The sequence below is a fragment of the Salvelinus alpinus genome, chromosome 21 (assembly GCF_045679555.1).
Source record: "Salvelinus alpinus chromosome 21, SLU_Salpinus.1, whole genome shotgun sequence".
In the NCBI taxonomy this organism is placed as follows: domain Eukaryota; kingdom Metazoa; phylum Chordata; class Actinopteri; order Salmoniformes; family Salmonidae; genus Salvelinus; species Salvelinus alpinus.
The window spans coordinates 16,929,563-16,942,642 of NC_092106.1; the positions used below are offsets into that span (position 1 = coordinate 16,929,563).

The 13,080-nt window shown below is 45.8% G+C and overlaps 1 protein-coding gene across 1 annotated transcript; it reads left to right on the plus strand.

Annotated features, from left to right (window-relative positions):
- The first annotated feature begins 6,254 nt into the window (after positions 1-6,254).
- On the plus strand, positions 6,255-12,771 carry LOC139547512 (olfactory receptor 6N1-like). Its single transcript, XM_071356380.1, has 5 exons — positions 6,255-7,158; positions 11,774-11,906; positions 12,248-12,313; positions 12,429-12,555; positions 12,604-12,771. Exons 1-5 carry the CDS (start codon positions 6,255-6,257, stop codon positions 12,769-12,771), a joined length of 1,398 nt encoding a protein of 465 aa, XP_071212481.1.
- Positions 12,772-13,080: the final 309 nt, after the last annotated feature.

Genomic DNA, 13,080 nt, shown 5'->3' on the forward strand with positions numbered 1-13,080 from the left:
ATGATCCCCAATCAGAGACAAAGATAAACAGGTGCCTCTGATTGGGAACCATACCAGGCCAACATATAAATAAAAAAACCTAGATTACTGTTAGGGAATTTTGTTAATAATAACTAAAACAATTTCTAGATTTAGATAAAACTATAACTAATTGAACTCTGCACGCCTAGTGAAAAGAGATTTGTGCTGTGGGTTATAAAGTAAGCAAAAAGGGTCGTTAAACTATGGTTGAACTGACCCAACTTAGCCCTGAGATGTTTAGATAAGGCAGTGAGTAGCTTTTTAGGTCTTCCATTATCTTGAGTTGTCTGCTAAAGTGGTAATAAATTATAGTGAGCCTTCAGGAGAATAGATTATATTGTGTGTCATGTGTGTGCGCTGGGAAGTTGGAATGAACTTTTGAACCTGTTTTATATTGGTCAGGAGGAGGAGATTTATTCTGTAACCTATGACGTCATATCTTGTATATAAACTGTTGTTTATGGTCAAATGGTAGCGTGCAAAAATAGAGTAAATAGAGCAAAAATTGAGTAAATATAATCCAATTAGTTGCTTGTCATAAACTCAATGTTATGCTGATGAATGAGGACCCAAAAGCGACGTAATAGTAACAGAGTCTTTATTCCAGTATTAAACAAATAATGATTCTCCTGGATATAAACAATGGAAATCCAAAACAGGAAACTGAAATCCTCTCGTCAATAGAGAGGAACGCCTGGAGACGCGACCACAGACTGCAGGTCGCTTCGGGAAGGCACTGGCCGTAGCTGACATTGACACCTGCTCACACGCAGCATCTGAAGAAGGCAAAGAACACGACAGGGCGAAACAAGGACACAGGAACAGCAAACATCAAACAAGAATCCGACAAGGACAGGAGCGAAAAACAGAGGGAGAAATAGGGACTCTAATCAGAGGGCAAAATAGGGGACAGGTGTGAAAGAGTAAATGAGGTCGTAGGGAGAATGAGAAACAGCTGGGAGCATGAACGGGACGATAGAGAGAGAGAAAGAGAAATAACCTAATAAGACCAGCAGAGGGAAGCACAGGGACAAGACATGATCAAAGACAAAACATGACAGTACCCCCCCACTCACCGAGCGCCTCCTGGCGCACTCGAGGAGGAACCCTGGCGGCAACGAAGGAAATCATCAATCAACGAACGGTCCAGCACGTCCCGAGATGGAACCCAACTCCTCTCCTCAGGACCGTAACCCTCCCAATCCACTAAGTACTGGTGACCACGTCCCCGAGAACGCATGTCCATGATCTTCCGTACCTTGTAAATAGGAGCGCCCTCGACAAGGACGGGGGGGGGGGAGGGAAGACGAACGGGGGCGCGAAGAAAAGGCTTGACACAGGAGACATGGAAGACAGGGTGGACGCGACGAAGATGTTGCGGAAGAAGCAGTCGCACAGCGACAGGATTGACGACCTGAGAGACACGGAACGGACCAATGAACCGCGGAGTCAACTTGCGAGAAGCTGTCGTAAGGGGAAGGTTACGAGTGGAAAGCCACACTCTCTGACCGCGACAATACCTAGGACTCTTAATCCTACGTTTATTGGCGGCTCTCACAGTCTGCGCCCTGTAACGGCAAAGTGCAGACCTGACCCTCCTCCAGGTGCGCTCACAACGTTGGACAAAAGCCTGAGCGGAGGGAACGCTGGACTCGGCGAGCTGGGACGAAAACAGAGGAGGCTGGTAGCCAAGACTACTCTGAAACGGGGACAGCCCGGTAGCAGACGAAGGAAGCGAGTTGTGAGCGTACTCAGCCCAGGGGAGCTGTTCTGCCCAAGACGCAGGGTTTCGAAACGAAAGGCTGCGTAAAATGCGACCAATCGACTGATTGGCCCTTTCTGCTTGACCGTTAGACTGGGGATGAAACCCGGAAGAGAGACTGACGGAAGCACCAATCAAACGACAGAACTCCCTCCAAAACTGTGACGTGAATTGCGGACCTCTGTCTGAAACGGCGTCTAACGGGAGGCCATGAATTCTGAACACATTCTCAATGATGATTTGTGCCGTCTCCTTAGCGGAAGGAAGCTTAGCGAGGGGAATGAAATGTGCCGCCTTAGAGAACCTATCGATAACCGTAAGAATCACAGTCTTCCCCGCAGACGAAGGCAGACCGGTAATAAAGTCTAAGGCGATGTGAGACCATGGTCGAGAAGGAATGGGAAGCGGTCTGAGACGACCGGCAGGAGGAGAGTTACCTGACTTAGTCTGCGCGCAGTCCGAACAAGCAGCCACGAAACGACGCGTGTCCCGCTCCTGAGTAGGCCACCAAAACCGCTGGCGAATAGAAGCAAGCGTACCCCGAACGCCGGGGTGGCCAGCTAACTTGGCAGAGTGAGCCCACTGAAGAACAGCCAGACGAGTAGAGACAGGAACGAACAGAAGGTTACTAGGACAAGCGCGCGGCGACGCAGTGTGAGTGAGTGCTTGCTTTACCTGTCTCTCAATTCCCCAGACAGTCAACCCGACAACACGCCCTTCAGGGAGAATCCCCTCGGGGTCGGTAGAAGCCACAGAAGAACTAAAGAGACGGGATAAGGCATCAGGCTTGGTGTTCTTATTTCCCGGACGATAGGAAATCACGAACTCGAAACGAGCGAAAAACAACGCCCAACGAGCTTGACGTGCATTAAGTCGTTTGGCCGAACGGATGTACTCAAGGTTCTTATGGTCAGTCCAAACGACAAAAGGGACGGTCGCCCCCTCCAACCACTGTCGCCATTCGCCTATGGCTAAGCGGATGGCGAGCAGTTCGCGGTTACCCACATCATAGTTGCGTTCCGATGGCGACAGGCGATGAGAAAAGTAAGCGCAAGGATGGACCTTATCGTCAGACTGGAAGCGCTGAGACAGAATGGCTCCCACGCCCACCTCTGAAGCGTCAACCTCGACAATGAATTGTTTAGTGACGTCAGGAGTAACAAGGATAGGGGCGGATGTAAAACGCTTCTTGAGGAGATCAAAAGCTCCCTGGGCGGAACCGGACCACTTAAAGCAAGTCTTGACAGAAGTCAGAGCTGTGAGAGGGGCAGCCACTTGACCGAAATTACGAATGAAACGCCGATAGAAATTAGCGAAACCGAGAAAGCGCTGCAACTCGACACGTGACTTAGGGACGGGCCAATCGCTGACAGCCTGGACCTTAGCGGGATCCATCTGAATGCCTTCAGCGGAAATAACAGAACCGAGAAAAGTGACAGAGGAGACATGAAAGGCGCACTTCTCAGCCTTCACGTAGAGACAATTCTCTAAAAGGCGCTGGAGTACACGTCGAACGTGCTGAACATGAATCTCGAGTGACGGTGAAAAAATCAGGATATCGTCAAGGTAAACGAAAACAAAAATGTTCAGCATGTCTCTCAGTACATCATTAACTAATGCCTGAAAGACAGCTGGAGCATTAGCGAGACCGAACGGCAGAACCCGGTATTCAAAATGCCCTAACGGAGTGTTAAACGCCGTTTTCCACTCGTCCCCCTCTCTGATGCGTACGAGATGGTAAGCGTTACGAAGGTCCAACTTAGTAAAGCACCTGGCTCCCTGCAAAATCTCGAAGGCTGACGACATAAGGGGAAGCGGATAACGATTCTTAACCGTTATGTCATTCAGCCCTCGATAATCCACGCAGGGGCGCAGAGTACCGTCCTTCTTCTTAACAAAGAAAGATCCCGCTCCGGCGGGAGAGGAAGAAGGCACCACGGTACCGGCGTCGAGAGAAACAGACAGATAATCCTCGAGAGCCTTACGTTCGGGAGCCGACAGAGAGTATAGTCTACCCCGAGGGGGAGTGGTCCCCGGAAGGAGATCAATACAACAATCATACGACCGGTGAGGAGGAAGGGAGCTGGCTCTGGACCGACTGAAGACCGTGCGCAGATCATGATATTCCTCCGGCACTCCTGTCAAATCACCAGGTTCCTCCTGAGTAGAGGGGACAGAAGACACAGGAGGGATAGCAGACATTAAACACTTCACATGACAAGAAACGTTCCAAGATAGGATAGAATTACTTGACCAATTAATAGAAGGATTATGACATACTAGCCAGGGATGACCCAAAACAACAGGTGTAAAAGGTGAACGAAAAATCAAAAAGGAAATGGTCTCACTGTGGTTACCAGATACTGTGAGGGTTAAAGGTAGTGTCTCACATCTGATACTGGGGAGAAGACTACCATCTAAGGCGAACATGGGCGTGGGCTTCCCTAACTGTCTGAGAGGAATGTCATGTTTCCGAGCCCATGCTTCGTCCATAAAACAACCCTCAGCCCCTGAGTCTATCAAGGCACTGCAGGAAGCAGCCGAACCGGTCCAGCGTAGATGGACCGACAAGGTAGTACAGGATCTTGATGGAGAGACCTGAGTAGTAGCGCTCACCAGTAGCCCTCCGCTTACTGATGAGCTCTGGCTTTTACTGGACATGACATGACAAAATGTCCAGCAGAACCGCAATAGAGGCAAAGGCGGTTGGTGATTCTCCGTTCCCTCTCCTTAGTCGAGATGCGAATACCTCCCAGCTGCATGGGCTCAGTCTCTGAGCCGGTGGGAGGAGATGGTTGAGATGCGGAGAGGGGAAGCACCGTTAACGCGAGCTCTCCTCCACGAGCTCGATGACGAAGATCTATCCGTCGTTCTATGCGGATGGCGAGTGCAATCAAAGAGTCCACGCTGGAAGGAACCTCCCGGGAGAGAATCTCATCCTTAACCTCAGCGTGAAGTCCCTCCAGAAAACGAGCGAGCAACGCCGGCTCGTTCCAGTCACTGGAGGCAGCAAGAGTGCGAAACTCTATAGAGTAATCCGTTATGGATCGATCACCTTGACATAGGGAAGCCAGGGCCCTGGAAGCCTCCTTCCCAAAAACTGAACGATCAAAAACCCGTATCATCTCCTCTTTAAAGTTCTGATAATCGTTAGAACACTCAGCCCTTGCCTCCCAGATAGCTGTGCCCCACTCCCGAGCCCGACCAGTAAGGAGTGATATGACGTAAGCGATCCGAGCTCTCTCTCTTGAGTACGTGTTGGGCTGGAGAGAGAACACAATATCACACTGGGTGAGAAAGGAGCGACACTCAGTGGGCTGCCCAGAGTAACATGGTGGGTTATTAACCCTAGGTTCCGGAGACTCGGAAGACCAGGAAGTAGCTGGTGGCACGAGACGAAGACTCTGAAACTGTCCAGAGAGATCGGAGACCTGAGCGGCCAGGGTCTCAACGGCATGACGAGCAGCAAACAATTCCTGCTCGTGTCTGCCGAGCATTGCTCCCTGGAACTCGACGGCAGTGTTGAGAGAATCCATAGTCGCTGGGTCCATCTTGGTCGGATTCTTCTGTTATGCTGATGAATGAGGACCCAAAAGCGACGTAATAGTAACAGAGTCTTTATTCCAGTATTAAACAAATAATGATTCTCCTGGATATAAACAATGGAAATCCAAAACAGGAAACTGAAATCCTCTCGTCAATAGAGAGGAACGCCTGGAGACGCGACCACAGACTGCAGGTCGCTTCGGGAAGGCACTGGCCGTAGCTGACATTGACACCTGCTCACACGCAGCATCTGAAGAAGGCAAAGAACACGACAGGGCGAAACAAGGACACAGGAACAGCAAACATCAAACAAGAATCCGACAAGGACAGGAGCGAAAAACAGAGGGAGAAATAGGGACTCTAATCAGAGGGCAAAATAGGGGACAGGTGTGAAAGAGTAAATGAGGTCGTAGGGAGAATGAGAAACAGCTGGGAGCATGAACGGAACGATAGAGAGAGAGAAAGAGAAATAACCTAATAAGACCAGCAGAGGGAAGCACAGGGACAAGACATGATCAAAGACAAAACATGACACTCAATATAGATCCATCTCTATGGAGTGGTTACATGTTGACGCTGAAACTACAATCCCATGTGATCATACACTATGATATATTTAGAGGCTAGCAATGCAAGTTATTGGAGCAGTCTCCTCTGTAAAGCAAGAAGACATTTCATGGACACAAGTTTTTTCATTTCTTTTACACCTCAGAAGTCTGATAATATACAGATATTATCGGGATCTTTTTTTTGATAAGAGTTTGATGGAGGATGTGAATTTGTTTTGTTAAAACTATTGTGTTTAGTCTGAGCCTGAACAGAATCATATGATTCACACTTGAATTTATTCACATCCATACACACTCAAGCCTTGCAAGGACTAAGAATTGCTGCATTGACCAGAGGAAGAAAATTAACAAAAGCTATGGAGAACTCAACCCAAGTCAAGTTCTTTTATCTCTTTGGCTTACAAGAGACATTTAACAACAAATCAGTATATTTTATCTTGTCTCTTATCACATACCTTCTCATCATCACTGTGAATTTGACTCTGATCATAACAATCATTCAGGAGAAAGGTCTCCATGAGCCCATGTATATCTTTCTGTGTAGTCTATGTGTCAATGGATTGTATGGAACTGCTGGTTTCTACCCCAAGTTGTTACTGGACCTTCAGTCAGATGTTCAGGTGATATCTTATGGTGGATGTTTGACTCAAACCTATGTAATATACACATCTGTCCTGTGTGAAATGTCTACTCTAACAGTGATGTCTTACGACAGGTATGTGGCAATATGCAGACCACTACTATACCATACCATTGTGACATCTTTAACTGTTAGAAAGTTACTCTTATTTTCTTGGTGTTATCCTTTATTTATAGGACTCTTAGCACTTAGTTTAACCGCCAGGATTCCTTTGTGTGGATCTCGCATTGATAAGATCTTCTGTGACATTCCGTCTATACTGAAACATGCATGTTTACCCATTACAATTAATCAGAATTTGAACAAATTTTTAATAGTGGTTCATGTTTTACAGATACTTTTCATTCTATTTTCTTACTGTCAGATTGTAAGGAATTGTGTAAAGTCAGCTAAGGGAAGGATTAAGTTCACACAGACCTGTGTGCCACATTTAATAACAATGGTTATTTACATCACAGTGACCCTATTTGACACTTTGCAAGGATGGAATAGTAATATAAATATTACGCTAAATATGCGCAATGCAATGGCTGTACAATTCCTTGTTATACCACCTGTCTTAAACCCTGTCATATATGGACTTAACCTCAAGCAGATTCGAAGGGCAGTTTTTAGAAAGTGTAATGCACATAAAATCATTGATATGAAACGTTAGTTACATGATCTTACACAACAGGGAGACTACCTGATATCAGAAGTCAACAAATATAAAGGTAAAATCTGCCAAAACTGTTGCATGGTTAAATGGTGCCTCATCTCTTTATACCTGTCGCCAAGGGCGCAACTTTTGTTTTAGAAGTGGAGAGGAAGGGGGGGGGGGGGGACACCTGGCAGGGGGTCTGGGGGTCCTCCCTAAATTTCACTCTACCCGACCCCAAAAATCTTAGTCAACCAAGAGTAGTCTTTCCTTTCAATCTAATGGATTTGTCTAAATTTTTAAATAATTATTTTTCCATATATGTACCCAACCTATGTGCCAATTTATCTTACAATTTCTACCAATCTGCTTACCAGTAATAATTTTCATATGCACATTATTGTGGAACATTTTATTTTAATATATAATAGTCTTTGTATCTCAAAATCATTGTCTGTGGTTTATCTACAATCTTAATCTAAATGAAAATGATACAAATCTAAAAGTAACTTTTTTTGCAATTGCCAACTATGTAAAAATAGCCTACATAAAGCCAACACATAAAAATATATCAAAATGTATTTCCTATAAATCACATTGGCTATGCATGACCTGTCTGCAACTAACTCTAAACATTGTATCAACTATCAACTGTGTCAAGTATTTTATGATGTTTCCATTGGTTCAGACCATTACATTTTTCCCTTTCTTGCTGAGTGGTTATCGAAAGGTAGAGATATGGAAATATTGTTCAAATACTTTGAGGAACTATTACTATTCTCAATTGTTTCTTGAAAGAGACGTTGTTTACTTGCTGTTTGAGGTGAAGAAAAAATACTTTGAGAAGCTCCTCAGCTCATTAGTGGTGGTGAGTTAAGGCAATCAGAACTACTATGAGACATCCCCAAATGGGCATATTTATAGGCCTAAATTTGCACAAAGGACAGGTAGACTACTCCTACATCTATATGGGTAATCAGGTGCCTTACTCAACATTGAGAGCAGAGTAAATAAAAAATAAAAAACTCATAAATGGAATGAAATAAACAAATACAGGTTTCTCACGAGTGTAGCATAGGTTGTGAGTTCTGCAAAAGACATGTCCACTCCAACATTGAGAACGGTAAATGACTGTAATAATAATATATTCAATGAATTATCAGAAATTACCTAATCAAATAAACATTGCAGATTAGAAATGATGGGAATGAATGGTAAATGTAGGCTATTACTGGTGATATTTGTTATGAGGTATTGATAGACATAGTAAACAATGCACACAATGAAGTTAGGAAACAATGAATACCCATGAAATGGCGGGAGAGAGCTCATTCTGTAGAGAGACGTGCCTTGTGCATCTGAGTCACAATCCCCATATTCTTGGACTGGGGCATCCCTGCGGCCTCCTCAATGGATTAGTCCACTAAAACAGGCGCAAATCAGATAGGTGTCTCGTGTGCCATAAAAAAGACATACAGTATATGCTTGACAACAAAAAAAATAGAATGTTTTCATTACAGACCCATTTTGTCATAAAGTATTCCATAAGGTACCCAGACCTTATCAAAGATGCACAGTATACCCTTAATCTAGTAAAAAATCAAATCTAGTGATACATAATTTGACATTTCTGCCATCCATTGTGACATTGTGGGAGGATGACCAACCTTCCAATAAAGGTTAGCTGCTATAAATGCTATGGTTATACAGTTTCTTCTTAAAAAGCCTCCAGTATCAACATTTCCAAGCAAACAAAAACAGGGAAAGTGAGAATCTGTAGACATGCTGAGACAAAAGAACATAGTCTTTGCCAGAATTCAGCCAGCCTTCACACTGTCACGCCCTGACCTTAGTTATCTATGTTTTCTTAATATTTTGGTCAGGTCAGGGTGTGACGAGGGTGGGTATGCTTGTTTGTCTCTCTAGGGGTTTTTGTATGTCTAGGGGTGTTTGTTAGCCTAGGTATATTGTAGGTCTATAGTGGCCTGAACTGGTTCCCAATCAGAGACCGATGTTTATCGTTGTCTCTGATTGGGGATCCTATTTAGGTTGCCATTTTCCATTTTGGGTTTGTGGGTAGTTGTCTATGTGTAGTTGCATGTCAGCACTCGGTTTAAATAGCTTCACGTTCGTTTTGTTGTTTTGTTGTTTTGTTGTTTTGTTGTTTTGTTAGTTTGTGAAGTGTTCTTCGTTTAACCTTTTGTCAATAGGGGGAGCTGTTAGCATTATTTTTTTTTTTACATTTCCAAATTAAACTGCCTCGTACTCAATTCTTGATCGTACAATATGCATATTATTGTTATTATTGGATAGAAAACAGTCTATAGTTTCTATAGGAGTTGAAATTTTGTCTCTGAGTGGTACAGAACAATTTCTACAGCACTTTTCATGACAGGGTTCAGATTTCAGAAATTTTTACCTCTGATCTGGGGTCTGTTTATAAGGCCACAGTGAATGCTATGAAGAAACCGACACTACCTACGTCTTCCTCTGGGTGTCTGTACGTCATCACGTTTTCAATGAAGTCTATGGGACGTTCACAGCCATTATAAATGACAAAAATGTACAGAGACCCCTCTTTCTCAACGTGCGCCTCAAGCGTGAAGGCCATCGGACCTGCCTCGTTCCAAATCGTTTTCTAACCAGCAGTATTTCTCCGGTCATGTTTTCAGTCGTTATAGTTGTTAAAAACATCATAATGTAGTGAATTTTAACCGTTTTATATCAATTTATATCCGTTTAGTGCGATTTTGAGGAATTTCTTTGTCGTGCACTCTGAAAGTTTGGACACGCTTTAGGGTGTCGGTCGTTGGTGATGGACATTTCGAAGGACAGAGGACATCTATCGACCAAAAGACGTTTATAACATAGAAAGGATACATTGCCCAAGAATATGATGGAAGATCAGCTCAAAGTAAGCAATATTTAATATGATAAACCGTGTTTCTGTCGAAATATTTTAAACGCATACATCGCCATTTTGTTTGGTATAGCTTCACTTGGCCAACCCTGTATTGAAAAGTAAGGATAATTTTAAAAATGTAAATCAGCGGTTGCATTAAGAACTAATTTGTCTTTCGATTCCTGTCAACCCTGTATTTTTTAGTCAAGTATATGATTAGCTTTTAATTAAACTAGATCACTCTGATAGATGACGTCAGACATATTGAGGCTTGATTTCCTAGTATTTTCATTGTGTAACCACGGTTTTGTATGGCTAAATATGCACCTTTTCGAACAAACTGTATATGTATGTTGTAAAATGATGTTACAGGAGTGTCATCGGAAGAATTCTGAGAAGGTTAGTGAAAAAATTAATATCTTTTGGCGGTGATTACGTTATAGCGCTCTTTGGCTGGAATCGATGCTCTGGTAACGTTGGAACATGTAGTATGCTAACTTATCGATTTATTGTGTTTTCGCTGAAAAACGCTTAGAAAATCTGAAATATGGTCTGAAATCACAAGAACTGGGTCTTTCCATTGCTATGCTTTGTCTATTTTTATGAAATGTTTTATGATGAGTAAATTGGTCATACACGTTGCTCTATCTAGTAATTCTAGTGGATTTGTGATGGTCGGTGCAATTGTAAACTGTGATTTCTACCTGAAATATGCACTTTTTTCTAACAAAAACTATCCTATACCATGAATATGTTATCAGACTGTCATCTGATGGTTTTTTTTATAGGTTATTGGCTATCAATATCTTAGTTGAGCCGAATTGGTGATAGCACCTGAAGGAGTAAGAAACTGATGGAGTTAGAATAGTGGTGTATTTTGCTAACGTGTTTAGCTAATAGATTTACATATTTTGTCTTCCCTGTAAAACATTTTAAAAATCTGAAATGGTGGCTTTATTCACAAGATCTGTATCTTTCATCTGGTGTCTTGGACTTGTGATTTAATGATATTTAGATGCTACTATCTACTTCTGAAGCTATGCTATCTATGCTAATCAGTGTGTGGGGGGTGGGGGGTGCTCCCGGATCCGGGTTTCTGAGGCAGTAAAAGTTAATGAATAAGAAGAATGTATTCAAATCATGCTGCGCCTTGGTCTCATCGTTATGACGAACGTGACAGAACTATCCACCAAAAGAGGACCAAGCAGCGTGGTTACCTGGAGAGTTGGACATGGGAGGAAATCCTGGAAGGCAAGGGACCCTGGGGACAGACGAGAGAACATCGCCGTCCTGAGGAGGTGGCACAGCGGAGCAGGTACGAGAGGCAGCCCCAATTTTTTTTTTGTGGGGGGGGGGGGGGGACACGAGGAGTTTGGCTCAGTCAGATTGTAGACCTGAGCCAACTCCCCGTGCTTACCGTGTGGAGCGTCGTACTGGTCAGGCACCGTGTTATGCGGTGGAGTGCACAGTGTCTCCAGTGTGCGTTCACAGCCCGATACACTACATCGCAGCTCCTCGCATCGGCCGGGCTAGAGTGTGCATCGAGCCAGGAAGGATGTGCCGGCTCAGCGCATCTGGTCTCCAGTGTGTCTCCTCGGCTCGGGTTATCCTGCGCCAGCCCTACGCACGGTGTCCCCGGTTCGCCAGCACAGCCCAGTGCGGCCTATTCCAGCTCCCCGCACTTGCCGGGCTACAGGGGGTATCCAGCCAGAACAAGTTGTGCTAGCTCCACGCTCCACACCTCCGGTACGCCTCCACGGTCCAGGGTATCCTGCGCTGGCTCTGCGCAAGGTATCTCCAATGCGCCTGCACAGCCCAGTGCGTCCTGTGTCAGCGCCTCGAACGTGCCGGGTTGAAGTGGGTATCCAGCCAGGAGTGGTTGTGCCCGCTCCACGAACGAAGCCTCCAGTGATGATTCATGGCACGAAGCTTCCATTGATGATCCATGACACGAAGCCTCCAGTGATGATCCATGGTAAGAAGCCTCCAGTGATGATCCATGGCAAGAAGCCTCCAGTGATGATCCATGGCAAGAAGCCTCCAGTGATGATCCAAGGCAAGAAGCCTCCAGTGATGATCCATGGCAAGAAACCTCCAGTGATGATCCATGGCAAGAAACCTCCAGTGATGATCCATGGCAAGAAGCCCCCTGTGTGTCTCTCCACTCCAGAGACGGTCTGCAGCCCGGAGCCTCCAGCGACGCCCTCCAGTCCGGAGCCTCCAGTGTCGCCCTTCAGTCCGGAGCCTCCAGCGACGATCCCCAGTCCGGAACCTCCAGCGACGGCCTCCAGTCCGGAGCCTCCAGCGACGATCTCCATCCGGAGCATCCAGCGACGGTCCGCGGCCTCCAGCGACGGTCCCCAGCCCGGGGCCTCCGGCGACGGTCCCCAGCCCGGGGTCTCCCGAGACGGGCCCCAGCCCGGGGTCTCCCGAGACGGTCCCCAGTCCGGAGCCTCCGGCGACGGTCCCCAGCCCGGGGTCTCCCGAGACGGTCCCCAGCCCGGGGTCTCCCGAGACGGTCCCCAGCCCGGGGTCTCCAGCGACTGTCCTCAGCCCGGGGTCTCCAGCGATGAGCCACGGTTGAGTCACGGTTCAGCTCTACAAGGGCGGAGGGACCAGTGTAAAGATGGGGGGCGGCGTCCAGAACCAGAGCCGCCACCGATGGTAGATGCCCACCCGGACCCTCCCCTATAAGTTCAGATTTGCGGTCGGGAGTCCGCACCTTTGGGGGGGGGATACTGTCACGCCCTGACCTTAGTTATCTATGTTTTCTTATTATTTTGGTCAGGTCAGGGTGTGACGAGGGTGGGTATGCTTGTTTGTCTTGTCTAGGGTTTTTTGTATGTCTAGGGGTGTTTGTTAGCCTAGGTATATTGTACGTCTATGGTGGCCTGAATTGGTTTCCAATCAGAGACAGCTGTTTATCGTTGTCTCTGATTGGGGATCCTATTTAGGTTGCCATTTTCCATTTTGGGTTTGTGGGTAGTTGTCTATGTGTAGTTG